Here is a 21,084-nt window from a genome sequence, read left to right as displayed (position 1 = left end):
TATATTGCAGACCTTAAAGCCAATGGGGTTTGCAGCCACTCTCTCAGAGTGAGAATATCATTGACATAGTAAAAATATACTATTGTTATCTAACTTTGCAGACTTTACCCTACTCTTCTACAATAGCACAAGAGCCTTTTAAATGTCATATCAGTACTAAGTCAGATAAGACTCCAATTGAAACTATTTGGGCAATAAATGAAAAGAGATGAAGGATTTTGTAGATGAAGTCACATTTTTACTGAAGTATGAGAATATTTCAGAACTATTTAAGGAAGTGAATGCTTTGTAGATTGTGTCAAACCCTTTACACTCCAGTCCACACAAACTGCCTCAAGAAATCCAAGTACCCGTGTGTTGCATAGAAATGACTTACTAAAAGTAACAATGGAAAGCATCTCTGTTTTTGAAACTCCCTAAATGGATCCCACTGGGACCAAACTGCTAAAGCAAGACAGAAAAATCAGCTTAAAAATATAGCCTGGATAGCCAGCAACTACTCCACTGGCATCAGACAGGTGACTTATTTACAGCAATGCACGAAGTATGAAATTTTTACTTAAAAAAACCCTGAAAAACCTTAGACATAAAAATTTGTATTATATTAAATTCGTATGATTTCCTTTAGGATTATTTTTGTCAAAAGATATCCAACAGCTGCCCATTTATCACAGCAAAAGATACACTGAGGTTGAATGATGGGGAAATTAATTTTTTCCCTATGCCAAATAGAGGTGTTCAGACACAAAGTGCATTTCTCATAATAAAATGGCCAGATGAGTAGTATGAATTTCAGTATACAAATACAGCTGCAAACTCAGCTTATGAGATAATTCACATAGCATTCCATGTATTAAATCTACTTTGATTGAGACCCAAAGTATGAAAGCTCTGGAGAATCATTCAGCAGCCGCATTCTAGGATCTCATACAGATAGGAAGGTTCTTTTAAAGGAATGTCCCTTTAAGAATCTTCTTCCTAAACAGAAACATTCATTTATATCCCCAGACCATCCCCATAAATACAGCAAGTTTCATCCTGTAAATCCCAGATATCTAGAGATCAAAGTGACCAAATATGCTTCACATTTAACACACATATAATGGGCAGAAAGGATATCTCAACACAGAAAAAATGCAAAAACCTGGATCCTTTTGAACCACTCTGCAGAATTCAAGCCTGTATTTCTTCACTAGTTATGTAGCAACCAAGAGTTTTTGCAATGGCAGGGAACTGTTCAATGGATATTAATCATCACCACATGAAACTGAAAACATACTGTTGATTTCTCTACATTAAGCCGCAGAAGTTATGTGGAGAAACATGGAACCCCATCTCCCAGTGCTTACCCATAGTTATATGTACTGCATGAACTATGCCACAAAAGGACATAAGAAATAATGTTCCATTATATACTTAACGAGAAGAGGGAAAACCATTCTCTCCATGCTTTTATGAAACAACTACAATTATCTGGAGAAACTCATAATATTTGAGAACTGGTATGAGCTCTACTTTTGTATTTATCTCTCCTCAACATATGCAAGGTCAGTTTTCAAACAAATTATTACAAGAGAGAAAACATCCCCATTATAATTTGATTTTCCCTACAAAAACAGCATATTGTTAAAATCTTTTCAAGGAGAACAAATTGCATTAATGAAGATGTTACTGTTCCTCTGCAGCTGTTTAATTGAAAGCAGAACCATACACAAACATATAAATTTCTAACTTTATGCCTTTAACAGCAGTGTGACAGGTAGAAACTCCAACAAGCATGAACTTCTCCACAACAGGGAAAACAATGCCTATTAAAAGCACAGAGCCTCTGTCATGAGAAACAATCGGTATCATCGCTTCTGCAAAACACCTGTTGCATAGCCATATACGACCTTTCTAAAAGAATGTATTTTCCTTGTAGCGCTTTCAGGTTGCAGAGGTAGAAAGCAAGCTCTAAAATAAGATTGCAAACAAATAAAACTTGACTGTACTTATTTGTTTTCAGGTTTTTGGCCACCCCACTTACCTTGACACCAAGTTTTCCTTTTAAAGTATCATCTTAATACAAAGAAAATAGAGACAGTTCTGTGAATTTAAGGAAAGGGAGATTTCCACCAAATTTCATTCCCTTGCACATGCTGTCAGTTTGGCTCTTTCCAGACCATAATGAGAAAATAATATTTCTCCCTTCAGAGGAGAGACCTTAAACCACCTTTATTTCTTAGAAGAAAAGGCTCTGATGGACAGAACGAGCAGCATTTGTGAAGACAGCTAGGATTGCATTAATATTTTGCCCCAGGAGTCTTTTTTCCTTCTTTCAAAGTGCAAGGCTGCAAATGCCAGTTTATGAGCAGTTTCCATGGGATCTTCCTTGGCTTCCCCTGCTGAAGGAAGAGCAGGAGACTGCACTTGTGCTTCAAAAATTCAGGTTCAACTTGCTGCCCTCCTTTTAGTTAGCAAACTGCTGGTAGAAGGCAAATTTGACTCTTTCAATGTGATGGCAAAGTTTAATGGCTGGGCCAAGCTTCAAGTCCATGCACTCCTGAACAGTGGGAAGAGTAAGTAGGAGAAGTGCCTGCCCATCTATTTCCTGCCAAGAAACAAAATGAGAGTCAGAATTTTGTTTTCTTTCTGCTTCTTAGTTCTGGTTTCAACCACAAGTTCACAGCATTTTTTTTAAAAAAAGCGAAGTACAGTTCCACACTGAACATGAAATGTATCCATCATGATGCACTGAAAATTGGTAAATTTGCTATGCAACTGAAATCTTACAAAACATTGAGCAATGTATTATTCATTGATCATAAATGAAGGGATCATAAACGCAGCTATTTTGCAATAATAGAAAATCATTGGGATAGATGCCATTCCCTTTCTTTATGGCAAGATAACTTAGTTTCATTAATTGGCAATTACCATTAATGAAACACAGCATATTACCTGATCCAGAAATATTCTAGCTAATGGAGCACAGTCTGTGGATTTGAGGAATCGCACAACGTCAGCTACACTCCATTCCAAAGGGTTGCTATCCAGCTGCAGCTTTTCACCAACTTCTATCTTGATTTCCTGTTCCACAAGTCCCAAACAAAAAGCAAAAATATTACATATGCTCTGTTCTTTTCTCCACAAACTTCCTTAATGGAACTCCATACCAGTTAGTGTGCCCCATACCATGAATTCCTGGTGCTAGTTGTTTTTACAGCTGGAAGATGCGCACACTGATTACACTGAGCCAAGAATTGTTGTCTGTGTACTCCAGTACAGTATTCCAAAGAATCTTGGAGTTCACAAGTGTAACAAAGATGTGTATCTCGTTATTGCAGCTCAAAACTGTGCCACAAATGAAGTACTATTTTGATGGGGAGTACCACAAGCAAAGCCCCAACATGTGAGCAGAATGCAGGCAAATCAGCACAGTCAACAACCATCTTCCTTATCTTCACACCCCTTCCAACCCTCCCAGCAATTAACACAGAACAATGGTCACATTCAACAGCCAGTTTCCTTATCACTACCCTTCCAGGAAGCCCCACCAAACAATGGGCACATCCACAAACCAATTGCCCTTTCATCACACCCCCTCCAGCCTATAAATAGCAGCTCTCCAGCAGCCCTGGCCCCACTCAATGCACAGCAGCCAAGAAGGTCAGAGCGCCTGCTCCGGCTGCAACGCCACTGAGGATGTTCTCCACAGCTGAGAACGAAACATCTGGAAGGCACTTGAGCCTGAAAGATTCTACAAACCCTAATGCTGTTATTTTGTTTCAAAGGACACCCTTGAAAAGTGTTAATAATTTTTCCTTGAAAGGAGAAATTATTTTGTACTTTTTGCTTTCAGTATTAAACATGCTTTAAGTATGTAAGAGCATACTGCCATTTCATGATTAAATGAAAATTGGGCCTAGAATTCTACGAACACCAATGGCTGAATAACCAATCCCCTCCTAAGAACTCTTTGAATGCCAGACATACCTTTGGTGAGGGAGGCTTATTTTCATCATCTGAGAAAGAAAAAGTACGTAGCTTTCTTTTCCGTTTGTCCCGGTCTTGAGCCACAATATGTGACCGCTCACTCTGTGTTGGTGAGGAGGATTGTGATTTCTTCTCTGACACTTCAGATTCTTCAAGCAGTTCGTCTTGGTGATCCGAGCCGCTGTCCTCTGTTAGGGATTCTTCATCTACTTCATCCTGGTCATCATCTTCTTCACCCCCACTGCCCTGAAACAGTACAGAAAACATAATCTGACATCAGCATACCTATCCAGGAGAGGATGCATTACAATTACTCTTATGATGGCATACTTGGGGTGAGCCAGCTGGTGTGTTATCCACAGAGGTAGAAGATCTTTTCTTCTTATGAACAAAAAAGTTTTTCCGTTTCTTTCTTTTTTTGCTTGCCTTCTTCATGCTTGCTTCTATGTTGCTGTGGATACCTGGTGGCCGGCCAATCCTTTTGTTTCTTCTCTTCCCATAGTAATGGGCTAAAGGAATAAAAAAAAAATAAAATCTTGCCATGAAACTTTCAAGAGCCATCATTGTATTTTAGTCCACAGCAATAAGAGACTTAAGAGATTCTTGTTACAAATAGGAATTATTTGGCTATTTGTAAGTCCAAGTCATTTGATATTTAGAAGATAGTGTGTTTAGAAGATACTGCTTGGGTATCCACCTTAAAAATGATGATCAATAGCACAGGATATATTTAGTAGTGGGACAATCAGTTCACTAGCATAGACATACTTGGGGGGAGCCAACCATTTTGATGTCAATACTAGCACCAGGCATACAATAGTTAAAGCTACAGTTCCTTTTGGAAATGATAAAAGGGAGGAATGAAACTGCCTGTTATGGGTCCAGTTTGTTAAGCATAAAGATAGCAGGAGAGGACTGTGTAGGAGCCACAATGAAAAGATGGGGAGAGGATAAGAAAACAAAGAGAGTAAGAGTTTGAGCATGGGGAAAGTTAGTATAGCAACAAAGGTTGTCTGCTAGCAGAAATGGCCTGAGATCTAGCAAGGGGTAACCAATGAAGCATTTATCTTTCACAGTGGAGAAATGTTTATAATCAATTATAAAGAAACTGGATGTCAATCTCAACTGCTCCATTCTTTTCCACAAAGAATGCTGATACACACATTCCTTTGAAGCAAATAATGGATCCCAACAAAGAGATTAAAACAGCCCTTATGAAATAATAGGTAAGGACAATTATTCTTCGCAAGCACTCTGCTGCTAGTCTTAACTTTACATGACCTCTTTGGATGGCTATGGAATGGACACTAGGTCAACATGGATTACTAATATGATCCTGGCATATTCTGAACAAATAAACTAAGGGAGATAATTCCAAGAGCTTTAAGAACACTGAAATTCCTGAAAAATGTTTTTTGCAAATAGCAGTACTGTTACTTACTGTATTTGGTTTTTGTCAGAACTGAGCAGTTCTCTGAACACTTGTCTAGCACCATTTGGGGCCCAAAGAGATTTGGACAACACTCCAGTTTGATACAGGTCTGCCTACAGAATTCTGCCACTCGATCAGCTGTTCTCACAACTTCCACTGTGGCACGATAGCTCTTGCCTTTATACCTGTAGCAATAATAATAACAAATATTATTAAGTGGGCTCCTGGATTATAATTAATCTATTAAAATGTTACAGAATCCATGCAACTTTAAAAACTTCCAATTACTTTGCTTTCAGGGTTTCTCCATATCCATGCCATGAAGCCTCCTCATCCAATTGTATTTCCCTAAGAACACGGCTGGGTTTATAAGCAGCGTTGATCAAGAGAGAGAGAACCTGAAAAAATGTAGTGATAGAGAGAAACATTAAATAACTTGCTCAGGAAGAAATGCATTTTAACATGACTTAATACAATTTCATTGATTAATTCTGGTTTCCCCCCCAGAATTAATCATACACTTAGGAAGACTGCTCCCCACTTTGTGCCTGAACACCGGTTACTACTGCTGATGGGAGGACAGAGCTGGAAGCTACAGCACCTGGACATCAACCTCTCTCTCTCTCTCTCTCGGCTTATCTGATACTATAGACAGCACCTGGTGTTCCAAAAAGAGCCTTCATTATCAAAACAATGCAATTGCTTTTACCATTGCTCTTCTTAGAGAATGATTATGTTTGAAAAGTACTTCACCTGTACAAGAAATAAAATACACAAGCAAAATGATGGTTGGGAATAATAAAATATAAGATGACCAGTATAATGGCACCTTTATAGAAATCTAGTCACATCTGGGATAAAAGGCAAATCCACCTAGTTAGTCCACAATAGAAAGGAACTAGGATTCTGAAAAACCAGAAGGTTCGGTAAACAGCTCAGACATAACTTACTTTCAAATGACAATATTGGCCTGCATCAAAATGCTCTTTGAAGATGAAAAATGCCTCATTTGGTTTACTCCAGGAAGTGAAAAAACCATACAAGCATAAACACAGGATTTTAATGAGCAAATTGGTCAGAATGATGATCTCTAGAAACATTTCAAAAAGATCTCTTATAAAAAGTTTTGCATTTCCACTTCATGGTTATAAGACTGCAGTTGACAAAGCTGCCACTATGAAGAATAACCAGTGGTATTTAACACACAATGGAAATTCCCAGAGGTAGTTACAATAATCTAAAATGTTCTCAGAGGATTATGGATTTGTCATAACACATCAACTTACTTGACTCATCACATCTAATTTTCTGCCCTGGGCAGTTTCTGATACTATACTGTTTAGAGACAGGTGTAAATTATCTTCTATTACACCACCTGGGTATTTCTGTCACACAGTGAATAAATCAGAAGCCCTACAGAAATCTGAATACCACAACAACAACACAGCCAATGGATATAGTTAGATGAGAAGCTGCATGCATATGTACACACACTACGCACAGACTTGTGGTCCGTAATTTCATTATACTAGTTGGTCCTTTGCAGAATGAGGGAGAACAGTCAGTGTGAATCTTTCATCTATGAGTAGTCAAAGCAGACCAAAGTATAAACAGAGAGCCAAGAATCATCTTTCAACCTCTAGAATACAATTACAAGAAAGTCTGGGCGGAAGACATTTGTCAACTATAGAGAAGGTTGGAGGTGTAGAATCATAGAATTGGAAGGGACCTCTAGGGTCATCTAGTCCAACCGCCTGCACAATGCAGGAAACTCACAAACACCTCCCCCTAAATTCACAGGATCTTCATTGCTGTCAGATGGCCATCTAGCCTCTGTTTAAAAACCTCCAAGGAAGGAGAGCCCACCACCTCCCGAGGAAGCCTGTTCCACTGAGGAATCGCTCTAATGGTCAGGAAGTTCTTCCTGATGTTGAGCCAGAAACTCTTTTGATTTAATTTCAACCCACTGGTTCTGGTCCTACCTTTTGGGGCCACAGAAAACAATTGCACACCATCCTCTATATGACAGCCCTTCAAGTACTTGAAGATGGTGATCATATCACCTCTCAGCTGCCTCCTCTCCAGGCTAAACATGCCCAGCTCTTTCAACCTTTCCTCATAGGACATGGTCTCCAGACCCCTCACCATCTTCGTTGCCCTCCTCTGGACCCATTCCAGATTGTCTATATCCTTCTTAAAATGTGGTGCCCAAAACTGAACACATTCAGTTTGTTCAGATGTTCTTAGCATCTGAATTTGAACTCGACAAAGGAGGAAGAAAGTAAGAGTTTATTTGGTATCAGCTAAAACTTGGAAGCAGCCTGGCAAGCTGCAGTGGTCTACAGGATGAATACGCAACCATACCGTGCACCTTTATTGCCATTTATATTTTTAAACGATACCATGAATAGGCGACCTTTTTGGTCTCAGTGGCAAAAAAGATATAATCTACCTGTGAAGAGTCTGAGTGTGCTGGCAAACAAAGGGGGTGGAGAGAAGAGAGGGTACTTGCCCAGATGCACCGGGAACAATCTGAGCCATAGCAGCACTGCTGATGTATGAGTGGCTCACCTCTGACCAAGTTAATAGATGTACGGGTTCAGGAGGTGATGATGGGCATAAACCATGTTGTCCCTTTCTCCTATGCTAGCCTCCCGAGAGGCACAGCCAGCACCCCAGGGGCTAGTGCTGCCTGGATGCAAAACAGGCCCTCTATGCTGAGCAGGACAGCCTGGTGTGCCACAACATTCCACATGTGCCAGGTGCTGCTTACCCCAGGCTATGTGATTGCCTATGGAATCTGAAATAGCAGAGTGCATTTGCTTCCAATATGGTCTTTTTGCATATATATGTAAACAAAATACATAGTACAAAAAGAACACATCTATTTTTTTTTCTTTTCCTGGATTTCTTGCTCCTTGGGGATAGAGGGGAACACAACACAAAGCAGTATTTTGAATTAGTTGATTTTTTAAAAAAAACTTTTCTACATTCAAAAGTGATTACCAAAGCATACAAAGCACATGTATGTTACTGATACAATCAAGATTATAGCAGGTCTGCAACTTTTAGAGTGGACCAGGCATTTTACCTACCATTGGTGAACAAACTCGTCACGACTCTCAAGAGATCTAACTCCTCACTAACCCAGCACATCTCTTTAATAAACTTAAAATATAAAGCCCATGCAACTGAAGCATGAGACATTAATCTCTACCACTTATTATTAGTTCCAGAGATCAATCAAACTGCCCTCTTCATTTTTTTTAGCTTTCTTAGAGTCAAAAGCATGCTGTGGGGCATATGAGCTCTCTCACTCCCTTTTCTATTTATCAACATATCCCTTGTGTTGTAAACAAGAGCTGTGACTGCCAGGAAAACTACTATTGCTTTGCTTAAGTATTTCTAAAAAGCAACTAAATATTTTCATAGAATGGTTTCAAGTTTGGGACCTGACAGAAAATACACTGGGGCCCTGTTCAGACGCACAGTATAATCAGATGTCGCTGCTGTTTCCTTCCGGATTTAAAGTGGCTGATCAGACAGCAACAACTCGCTCCCGGTATTAACTCGTGGTAGCCCCCCCCCCCCCACAATCCTTCTCAGAACCAGATTATTTTGTTACCTGCTCCTCTGCAGTGCTTTTTGAGTTCTCTGGTTTCACCTCATAGTTTTCTCAGTCTGGATAGTTCTGCTGCGATATTAACCAACTTCCGGATGTCTGAAGGCTGTCCCAGAGGCAAAAGGAGCCTCAGACATCCGGTTTATGGTCGCCATTCTTTTTTATTACTTAGCGATATGTGTATAACCACATAATGGTTTAACCTATGCGCATAAAGAACTGCATGGTGTCGTCATATGGACGGCAGAAGACGGTTTCACTGTGGAGTGATTCAAACTGCAGTACAGCAGTCTGATCGATAATTTCCGGAACAAAGATATTGGGAACAGAACCGGGTCAGTTTAACACAGACTCAACATGCTGTGTGAACAGGGCCCGGGCTTCTATTCAGGAACTTAGTTCTCCCTTTACCTATAAACCTGTATCACTTCAAACTGCAGGTGTAGGCTCATATGTCTACATGCTCCTTAAGGGAAAAATACTCCCTAAAAAAAACAGAATGCCAGAAAGAAGTCGCCCTTTTTACATGGAGGGGTTTTTTTTTAGGGGGGGTATGGGGAAATATTCAACATTGGCGCCTCAAATTGAAATTTAGATAGACATAGTTAATCAGAGATAGGTTTACAGCCTCAGTAAGAATGGGACCTCAACTGGATCTTTGGCAGAATACAACAAAGGCAGGAGAAGAAATACTGGGTACACAATGAGACAAGAGGAAAACAGATCTGTCTGTTTTGAGTTTCTATAGTAAAGTTTTGCATATATGATGTGACCATCACCAACCCATTTTGGGAATGAAGTGCGCGGATTACGTGGTAGAATTTATCACATGTAAACTTAATCATATGTTGCTGCTCTTTTTGTTCTGAGAAAATTTGAGGGCCTCCCAATTTGTGGTTACTGCTTCTTGCTAAATAAAATCATCAATATATTTTTTAAAGGATGTTCTTGGAATGTCAAGGCTTGAGTTGACAATGTGATTTAGGCAAAATGGATTATGCTTATGCCATAAACACTGGCTGGCATAACTAAGAGTTGCTTCACACATGATTATTCTCCCACAAAATTACTACTTCCACCTAGAAAACACGGAAACATATTTTATGTATTTCTCCACTTAAACACATGGTAAATCATGCAGCTGTGTGTCTGTGATAGCAAAAATGAAGATGCTGCACGCAATGGACACCTGTGAAGGAAAATTGAATATTATGTAATCCTTATTTGACTATAAGGGATTTTCTGAATTAATCCAAATTGAATGAACCGAATTCTTTGCCATATGATGTTTTCCTCAGAAATCCATTTCAGGCAAAACCTTTCTCAAATGCAGTCAAGGAGGTTATTTTTGTTTTAGGATCCATAGGCTGAGAATATAGCAAGCAATTTGTTTCTGCTACTCCCACCTAATCTTAATTTTTTACCATCCTTTAACCTAGTGCAGGCAAGCTAGGTCATTGTATCACAAGTTAATACACATTTTTGTACTTACCCTGAAGACTGTATTGATTCACTTCTCGTCCATTGTTACACAGATAAGCAATGTTACACAGAGCAATGTTACTAATAGTGCTTCAAACATATAAGTGCGTTTTCCTAATGCTCTCACCTCTTTAAGAACAAGTACACAATTCCCAGGTCCCACAGACTGTGGCAGTTCTGCAATTCTACCTTTATTAAGGTATGGCCCTGAGAAGCAGCGATGATTGAAGTAGATCTTTGGACAGCAGTATTTGCCATTAGTTACAACTGGAAAAGTAAAAAAAAAAAAAAAAATCAGAATACCCTGTGTATCCAAACACTTTGAAATAGTAGCAACTGTAAGGGAAAGTAACACACAGCAGTCATACACATAGGAATTCAAATCCATATTACAGCGACGATAATACATTGCTGGTGAATTACTGTCACATCCACATGGATGTTCTGATCCAGCATGGATTTGAAAGCACAGCCGGGCTCTTTTTAGTGCTCCCACATGGCATCACAGTATACTTGTGAACATTCTAGCTTTCCCCAGTTTGCTGCAATCATTCTTAAGTCTGCTTTGCTACTACTTTTTTTTTTTGAAAGATCAAAGTCAAAGTACCACAGGAATACCATGTAGATGGGATAGAGTAGAGCAGGGGTGACCAAACTTGCTTAACATAAGAGCCACACAGAATAAACGCCAGATGTTTGAGAGCCGTAAGGCGTGACTGTCGGATGTTTGAGAGCCACAAGACAGAAAGGAAGGAAGGGTGGTAAGAAAGCAAATAGATGGGGGAAGGGAGGGAGAGGTGGAAAGAAAGCAACATTAACTTTAAATGCATTTTCCAAGCCACTGGATGGCTTGGCTTGCAGAAGTGATTTAAAGAGACAAATGCCTTCTCCAAGATGGCCAACAGGTTAGTGGGGGTTTTGAGAACCACATAATATGTGTGAAAGAGCCAGTTTGGCCACCCCTGGTGTAGAGTTTTCCCAGTACTGCTAATATTGGTGCCCCTTTCCCTGCCACCACTGCATCCTCCACCCACCTTTTAGAGGGGGGGCGTGGTTCTTAAATGGTAACTGACAATTACCAATGCAATTTTACCCAAACCATCTGGTAGCACAGGGAAGTCTATGGCAAAGAAATATGCCATGTGGATGCTGCATCACTGTGGATGCATTCACACATGCTACATAATGCACTCTGAAAATAGATTTTTACTGTGTAAGAATTGCAAAATCCACCTGCAAGGAGCTGTCATGAGAAAGCACCCAGGGAGAGCCCCATCACAGTGTGGAACCAGCCCATTTTTGGCTTGGTGGTTTAGAAGCTATACATGCCTGATCTTGAATATTGGTAATTTCATCTCTGCTTTGTAAACCAGTTCTCCCACTGCTACATATATGTTTTAATGTTGAAGCAAGGCTTGCAGTTATTATATATTGTTCCCATTTGCAAAATAAGCCAGTATCTTCTAAAATGCAAGATAGTTATAGAAATGGATACATCAACAGTTGGATCAGTAAGCTTCTCTTCAAACTCTCAAATCCAGAGGCTTATAACTTGCATATAGAGAGACAAGATTACATTGACATCATGCTCCCCCATTTAAAAACCAATTAAATCCCAAAATGAGTAGTTCCCATTTATGCAAAGCTTCCATTAGGCAGTGCCTCGTACACACTTTTTTGCTGCATTGTAAGCCATGCAATAAGCTCTTAGGAAGTGCAGATAGATTGGTGTAGCTATTTTACCAGCAGTTGTATTTATTCAACATTCATTCACTGAACAGTTTAGCAAATTAGATTTCCCCATCTGGCACAAATGGAATTCTACTGTCAAACACTCTTATTTATAGAGTTGCCACAGTTATCTCCAAAGCAGAAAGCAATACCTCAATGTGAATTGAAAAAGTTCAAAGTACAAGCCGTGAGTGCTTATTAGGGAACAACCTACTCAGCAACTTGAAACCTTAGGAAGTGGTAGAACTGGATTTATATATTTGCATAACTCATTTGCATATATATATATATATTTGGTCTGGAACTACCACACTATTATTTTGAAAATTTAAACTCAGTGGTAAGAATGGAGTTCCAAAGAAAAATATTTCAACTATTTTCATCTACTGATGCCTCATTTTTCACCATTATAAAGAAAGTCTCGTTCCTTTACAATGAACAGTACTTTGTAATGTGAAAAATTAATGTACCCCTAGATAAGATTCCAGATCTATCCTTTACCTCTAAGAGACAGACAAATGGGCTGTAATATACACCTTTTTTTAGAAACACAAAACACACATTTCTTACCTGTGTCAGCTGAGTTCAGTTCCTGGCTCTTTAGTCCCTCATGGATAGTCCTTGAAGACAATATTCTGACAAAGAAGGAAACAGAGAGAAAAGGAGATGGCATTGTTTACACTAGTGGCTTTTGACTTTTCCTACATCTTTTTTGAAGCTTCTGACTTGAATATCTAGCACACATACCTAGTAAACAAATCAGCAAATCCAAGGAACAATCACAGGTGGTCTGAGAAATGAGAGCAAGGGGAAGCAATGATAGGCCACCCCCGAAACCCAAATTAAAAGCACCCTACAAATAGTAAGGCCAAAGCCTGCAATGGTTGCTGCAAGAACTGGTGTAGATTAATGGCTTTTTATAAGCTCTCACAAAACATGTTGTGCTCCAGGTAAGAAGATAAGAACATAAAGACAAGCCATGTTGGCCCATCCAGTCCAGCACTCTGTCACAGAGCGGCCAAAAAACCAGGTACTTGCATTTCAATCAAAACACATAGGAGGTAACAAAGACATACATTTATATGCAAATGTGTTTAGCAATGCAGCCAGAATAATATCACACAGTTTAGACCAGGGGTGTTGAACTCATTTGTTATGAGGGCTAGAGCTGACATAAATGAGACCTTGTTGGGCTGGGCCATGCACGTCATAAAATGTAATGCCAGGTAGTAGAGATATAAACTTCATGAAGGGCACAAACACAATTAAATATTTTTTAAAAAACCCTTAAAAATGTTTAAAACATTAGCACTCATTGATCTTAAAGGTGCTTTCTTTGTATCTCTCCTGTGCAATCCAGAAAAGCTCTGGCTCTTTCCTTCCTTCCCTAGAGGACCAGGAGGGGGAGGAGCCTAAGTCAATAGAAGGAAGAGAGGCTTGGCTCAGTAGCTCTGCTGTGCAAGTGAGAGAACCTGGCAAAGCAAGCTATCTCTCCCATCCTTCCTCCCCAAGGGAGGAGCCTCAGCCAATGGAGAAAATAGAGGCTTTGCTCTGTAGCTTCTGTGTGACTGAGTAACCCTGGCAAAGCAAGCTGTGATACAGAAGGAAGTGAGTGAGAGAGAGAAAGAGTGAGAGAGAGAAGCGAAACAGATGACAGCCTGTTGCTCGGGGGCCTGATTCGGTCCCCGGGCCATATGTTTGACACCCTTGGGTTTAGACAAAGTCATCTGAAAACAGCAGGTAATTTAAACAACACAACTGTACTTCAAAAGAAGAAGAGTTGGTTTTTACTCTTCTTTAAGGAGTCTCAAAGAAGTTCACCATCTCCTTCCCTTCCTCTCCCCACAACAGGAACCTTGTGGGACAGATGAGGCTGAGAGTTCTGAGAGAACTGTGACTGGTCCAAGGTCACCCAGCAAGCTTCATGTGGAGGATTGGGGAATCAAACCTGGATCTCCAGATCAGAGTCTGCAGCTCTTAATTACTAAGCCATGCTGACTCCCTAAAGACGGTTAACCCTCCATGGTTTTCACCTAATACAGTCCATCTGTTCTTTCTTTACATGCTCAGGGGTAATTTTGTAAAAAAAAAAAATAGGTGGTGGAGCTCATTTGCATAACTCATTAGCATATGCCACATCCCCCTCAGCCAAAAGCGATGCAAGAAAGGAGACCCCTGGGTGAGTGAGGCCTGCTTGGACTGGCTAGAGATCCAGCCAGTCCAAGCAGGCATCGCTTTCCTGGGGCTCTCCTGGGCCTCCCCCTCCCCCACTCATTGAAATTGAATCCAGCGAAGACAGAAGTCCTTTGCCTGGGTCGGGGCGCCCGGGAAGGGGAAATACTTCTTCCGGTCTTCGACGGGGCGCCGTTGAAAGCGGCGCACCGGGTTAGGAGTCTGGGAGTCTTACTGGAGCCTTCATTATCAATGGAGGCTCAGATTGCAGCCACTGCCAAGTCAGCCTTTTTCCACCTAAGGCGGGCAAGGCAGTTGGCTCCCTTCCTAGAGCGCCAAGATCTGGCAACGGTACTTCACGCAACGGTCACCTCGAGGCTGGATTACTGTAATGCCCTCTACATGGGGCTGCCTCTGTACCGAACCCGGAAGCTGCAGCTGGTGCAGAACGCAGCGGCCAGACTGTTGCTGGGGCTCCCTAAATGGGAGCACATACAGCCTGGGCTGCGCGAGCTGCACTGGCTGCCAGTTATATACCGGGTTCGTTACAAAGTGCTGGTCATTACCTTTAAAGCCCTATATGGTCGAGGACCTGTCTACCTTAGGGACCGTCTCTCCCCATATGAACCCCAGAGAGCACTGAGGTCAACTGGAAAAAACTTGCTGACCACCCCCGGACCAAGAGAGGTGAAGCTGCAATGCACCCGCAACCGGGCCTTCTCCTCTGTAGCCCCGAGCCTATGGAACCAACTCCCAGAGGAAATGCGGGCCCTGCGGGACCTTGAACAATTCCGCAGGGCCTGCAAGACCTTCCTCTTCCGACTGGCCTTTGCTGAAGAAAGAAGCTGCTAAGGATAACCGCCACCACAAAAGAACGAATAGCAATAGCACTTTTATTAATTTAATTTAATTGATTGATTGATTTTAAACTTGTCAGAATTTTGAATGCTGGATGTAACTTTGTTTTTATATAATGCTGTTAGCCGCCCTGAGCCTGCTCCGGCGGGGAGGGCGGGATACAAATAAAAATTATCTGTCTGTCTGTCTGTCTGTCTATCTATCTATCACTCAAAAAGCCAGCAAGCCACCCGCCACCCAAGAACACATAAGAAGTGGAGAAAGGGTGGCTCAGGCGTCTCCAGACTTCTGCCTGCTTTCCTAATCCAGGGATTGTTATGCAGCTGCATCTACTATTCAATGGATAAGGTAGGTGGGGAGGAAGAGCGGGAAACATCAGAAAGGTTCAGGAGCTACACTCCTGTGAGGTCCTGCTGAATCTGAGGCCTGCACATAGCCTACACATCAAACCTTGAAAGAACAGACATGATCCAGAAAAACTATACATATATAGAAAACCTCAGAGTCCATGGTATCTCTCCTGTTCTCCAGAAGAAGAAAAATTCAGCTTTCTCTTGCCAGTGCATCAAATGTGTTTTTTCAACCTCAGGATGCTTCCACCACATGAGGTTCATTTCCCATTGTGGACTCACTGCCACACCATGGCAATCAAAGTAGCAAAGGAGAGTTTGCATGGGACAATTCTCTGATCTTTCCTTCCAATCTCCTTGTGTCTGCCTTGCCCCAGCAGAGGGCTTTTGCCAGCCTTAATTTTTTTTTTTTTGCACTGGGTATATTATTAAGGCATCATAGTAATATATACTGATTTTTTTAAAACCTAGTAAAAAGCCCACTGGAGGTAATGATGGTGAGGAAATGGCATTGGATGAGAGCAGAGAGATTATGAAATCTGGACATTCATACCCACATTGTTGGAAAATTCATTTTGGCTCCCATGTTTCCAGAAACATCAGAGCAAAGCACATTCTGGAAACACTGGAGCAAACCCTGGGAAATGACACAAAGTAACAGGCAGAGAACCAATGGCGGACAATGTCATGGGGATGTTCTGAACAGCCTGGCTTCTGTCTGAGACCCAGAACAGAACATGGAAGCACTTTAAATGTAACTGAACTCTAGTAAACCTATGGTGATTTCAAGGTTTTTAAAAATGTGTCATCATCAATGAATGATAAGTTTAATGCTTACTGTTTTTCTGGTTGGACCACTGCAATTTTCTTCTCCTTGTTCACTGTAAATCAAGATGAGTAATAACAATTTAATACAGCTTTTATTTCACAATTTTCTACACCCCCCCCCCCCCCAAAAAAAGAAAGAAAAAAAAGTAAACCACAGCCTTTACTTTGCTACTTGGATCACAGGCATGTTCAGAACTGCCCAGAATAGTAGACATTTCGTAACACTAGATGAACTGAGAATCCCTCCCTGCTCCAGTTTCAAATCTTGTACAAGATTTTATTCTTCTCACCTTATAACCCCCAACATAGCTTTAAAAATGTGCAACAATACTAGTTATAGTCTAAGTGCACATGTTTATACATTACACACCAAATGCTGTGGATTCTTAGTTATTACAGCTGAACTGAGCCAAACAGTCTTCTTAAAGTTTTGTTTTTACTTTTGATATTGCTGAAAACACCTTTTGGTAAGGTTTTTACTACCACTTGGAATATCAACTATTTTTTCAGCCATATCTTTTAAAAGAGAAGGGAAAGCTCCTTTTTGTTATAAAGATATATCTTTTGCATGATTGCCTCTGAGCAGTGAATAAAATCTAGGACTTGAATGAAAAGGCAATAAATATCTTTCATATTTGTGTGATTTACACTAAGAGGCTTGACAACAGTTCCCAAAGGTGTGAAGATGAAACACACAAATTCTAGTAAATCCCCTCAAAAGGTGCAATTTACTACTGATTTTACTATTAGTGATATAGAGATAAATTATTTCAACTGGTCTGAAATACCAATCTGTATAATTTGCAGCACTCTGAATTCATTCTTTGTTTTAGAATACAGTTTGCAGAATGAACAGGCTAGGCTTGTAGGAACATGCACAAGAGTTTTTATATTGGATCCTTATTCCCGATGAAGCTGTCACTGTAATTCTGTTTGTAATGAAATCATTTGGACCACAAAGCAAGAACCTTTTTGCAAGTGTGAATGCAGAAAGTTCTCTCTTAACTCCTTATTGTCAAAACTTGTTAATCACGATGTCAGGCTGCCCAAGCTTAAACACTCCATTTAATGTCAATTCCCTTCCAGTCTATGAACTCTCTTGAAACTCTCTGAAATTTTGCAGCAACTGACTAAATAGCCTTTTGTTTGTGAACCTTTTCTCATTTGGCTAAATGCTCTTCATCAGTATTTTTGCCACTCCTGTCCAGTTCCAAAATACTATCTTGCACCCATGTTCTCTCGGAAGAGAGAGGAGGGTGAAATTGAAAACTGTAATTCTAACAGCATTGTCAATAGGTGCATGAGCATAGCACTGTCAGAATACATGTTATATTATGAGCTTTAAGTAGACTCAAGGGGAATGGTGACAAGGGATATCCACTAAAAAAGCCCAACCTCAGTATTTTTGGGGTTCAAGTATATTGAACCTGGAAAATATCATTATTTCCTGATACTCCTGAATCCCTATAGTGGTATGACATTTGGATTCGGGAAATAATCAGGATTGCTGAATTTTCTGGCTCCTTGGACACCTTTTCCAGGCAGAAGTTTGCATGCCTCTTGGAGTAGGTGTTCAAAAAGACACCTTCTCTGGACACCTTCTCCAAGTGGCAAATGTGTGTGTGTGTGTATGTATGTATATATATATATATATATATATATATATATATATATATATATATATATATATATATATATATATATATATATATATATATATATAGATATATATATAGATATAGATCTAGATCCTGGGCTTGCTTTCTCCTGCAGTCCGATTCAGGCTGCAGGGGAAGGGATTGTGCCGCCACACAGAAGATCCCATGTTTGCTTTCTCCTGCAGTCTGGTTCTCCCAGCAAACCCAGGAGCCTATGAGTGAATCCAGAAGGCATTTAAAGGGCTTGTGGTCCCTTTAAATACACTTCAACTGCAGCTATCTGGTCAACATGAAAAATCCTGAATATTTTCATATAACCATGTAAATAGCCGCTTGCTAATTGGCTGAAAAAGTATCTGGAAATACTGATATATTTTGGGGGAATTTTTTAAGCTCAGTTTAGCTGAATGCACACCCCAATGGTGACCTTTTTTCCAGAGCTTTTCAAGAACACCCAAGCAGATTCCAAATCAGATGGCAAACTCAGCTCAGCATTAGTTTTATGGAATTCTAGACTACCAAGTATTAATTGAAAATATCTTGCAAACCAGACTGCCACACCTTGCCACATTTGTTCTTGTGTTATGTAGGGCTTATTTTTATCACTATCAGTACTAACATTGGCTTACTAGCATATACTCATAGTACTCTGAAGCATGATAAGTTCCATAATATATTCCATCCCATCCCATCCCATTAAAGTGATCATATGATTCATACCTATTCCTCTGCGAGGAGGTCTGAGCTGATATCCATTAGTTTCACACCAACCTACTGGAAATATATTCATAGATTCTACACTCACAATGCACTCACGGGCTGACAGTTTAGAGCCTGTTAAAATAAAGAGCAAAAGGTTACAGGCTACCCAAATCAACTGATTATTGGGATAGGACACACATCAAAACATACAGCCAATTTAACATGTTCTTTGTATCTGTTTGTTTTTTCATTGTCTGGAATTGATTTTTTAAATTACTTTTCCATTTAAAGGGCTTGTGGTCCCTTTAAATACACTTCAACTGCAGCTGTGTGTATATGTACAGACATACACATAAAGAACATGATGTTGGCTCTATGTTCTGATGTGTGTCCAATCCCAATTGGCTTACAGCATATACATGAATGGAAGGATTTCTGCACACAGAGCTTGACTCTCTCACCTCCTCCCACTGTAACCCCAAATGCCCCCCTCGTGTTGTTCCTTAGGGTCATCTGTTCTCAGAAGCAGCATATGGGGAAACATTTTCAGCTGTGGGTGGAGGAGTCAGAAACATTTTTCTTGGGCAGGATCCAAATATTCAATGGTTTTTGCATAGGCTTTAACAACAACAGTGACAGAAAACATAGTCTAAGCACATGTGTTCATTTATATTCAATTCCACATATTTTTCAGGATGTGCAGCTTGCAAGTGATTTATGACAGCTCAAACTAGGCAGTTGTGATAACATGTCTCTGAAAAAGGCAAGCCAAATGTAAAAATTCTGTCCTCCTGTGACAACTTACTTTCTAGCTGTAGCCAGAGATAGGAATCCTTCACCTTTGTAACTGTAGCAACACAAATTTCTTCTGGGTCTTGTGGATCCACAGCTTCTAGTTTCATGTTCTCCTTAAAACCATGGTCAGAATTCAGCTGCAAGAAGCAAAACCAGAGAGCTTTAGGCAGCCACTTTTGGGAGCAGCTGGTTCAAAACAAAATTTTTGGCCAAAAATATGTCAACAGAACAAATTCAATCTTGTCAAGAAAAGTCCAGATTTTCTTATGAGAAAAAAGTGAAATATTTGGGTATTTATATTTCAAACAAATGTAGTGCTTTAAAGATGGATAATTATGACAAACTGCTTAAAAAGATTAAAAGAGACTTGGAAAAACGGCAGGACTTGAATATATCATTAATGGGATGAATAGCTTCAATAAAAATGAATATATTGCCAAGATTGTTATTTTTATTTCAAACTATTCCGGTACTCCTAACTAATGCTTTTTTTCAAGTTGAACAAGATGGTATCTGAATATATCTGGCAGAAAAAAAGCCAAGAATTAAACTAAAAGCTCTACAAGACTGTAAAGAAAGAGCAGGTCTGGGACTCCCAGATTGGCAACTGTATTATAGGGCCTCGGTATTGACATGGCTAAGAAATTGGGTCTTACTGCAAGATAGAAGACAGTTGTCTATGGTGGGCCATGAATTTATTGAGGGCTGGCATGCATATTTGTGGTACCAAAGACTAGAAGGACATTCTTATTTTAAAACCTACTGGCTATGGAAATCTCTCTATTATACACGGATATGGTTAAAACTGAAAATCTATAAAAGAATTCCGAGATGGGTATGTCTGGTTGAAGCATTTACACCACCAAATCTTTTAAAACCAGAACAATGTTATAAATATGAGGAAATACTGTAATAAGATAATCAATTGAAAAACAAGGAAGAACTAGAGAATAAGAACATTAATATGAGTTGGTGGCTCAGAACACAAATAGCGTTCAGATATGTTAAAGATAAGATAGTAGGGGGTTTAATGTTGATCAATATCCGTTCGATAAAATTTTCCTGGGTCCTCAGGAAAAACTGATCTCGAAAATATACTCTTATCTACTACAGATGAAGATGCAAGATGAGATTGTGAAGGACTGTATGGTACAATGGGCTAAGAATATAGAGCGTAGTATTATGCTAGATGAATGGGAAACACTTTGGAAATCCAATATTAAATTAACCAAATCAGTATCTTTTAAGGAAATTTGTATAAGATGTTTTACAGATGGTATGTAACTTCTCAAAAGCTTTCTAAAATGTATTCTAATATGACTAACAAATGTTGGAAATGTACAAAACAGGTGGGTTTGTTGGATCATATGTGGTGGACTTGTGAGAAGGCAAAAGACTATTGGAAGATGTTACATGAACTATTGCAGAAAATGTTGAAGATGCAGATTCCTCTTAAACCAGAACTGTTTTTATTGGATA

General features: G+C 39.9%; 1 protein-coding gene across 1 annotated transcript in view; it reads right to left on the bottom strand.

The window, feature by feature from the left end:
• Window positions 1-216: 216 nt before the first annotated feature.
• Window positions 217-21,084, bottom strand: part of SFMBT1 (Scm like with four mbt domains 1) — a 157,743-nt gene continuing 136,875 nt past the window's right edge. The window contains exons 11-21 of the mRNA XM_060239926.1: window positions 19,616-19,742; window positions 18,829-18,942; window positions 16,461-16,503; window positions 12,813-12,877; window positions 10,639-10,778; window positions 5,696-5,805; window positions 5,417-5,592; window positions 4,306-4,484; window positions 3,976-4,221; window positions 2,941-3,069; window positions 217-2,590 (exon numbers count right to left, since the gene is read on the bottom strand). Of these exons, the coding sequence (XP_060095909.1) occupies window positions 2,450-2,590; window positions 2,941-3,069; window positions 3,976-4,221; window positions 4,306-4,484; window positions 5,417-5,592; window positions 5,696-5,805; window positions 10,639-10,778; window positions 12,813-12,877; window positions 16,461-16,503; window positions 18,829-18,942; window positions 19,616-19,742 (1,470 nt within the window). The 3' untranslated portion in view covers window positions 217-2,449. The remainder of the gene's footprint in view (window positions 2,591-2,940; window positions 3,070-3,975; window positions 4,222-4,305; window positions 4,485-5,416; window positions 5,593-5,695; window positions 5,806-10,638; window positions 10,779-12,812; window positions 12,878-16,460; window positions 16,504-18,828; window positions 18,943-19,615; window positions 19,743-21,084) is intronic.

The sequence above is a fragment of the Heteronotia binoei genome, chromosome 5, assembly GCF_032191835.1.
Source record: "Heteronotia binoei isolate CCM8104 ecotype False Entrance Well chromosome 5, APGP_CSIRO_Hbin_v1, whole genome shotgun sequence".
In the NCBI taxonomy this organism is placed as follows: domain Eukaryota; kingdom Metazoa; phylum Chordata; class Lepidosauria; order Squamata; family Gekkonidae; genus Heteronotia; species Heteronotia binoei.
Note: the sequence above shows the minus strand (reverse complement) of the source record. Positions and strands in the feature narration are given on the sequence as shown.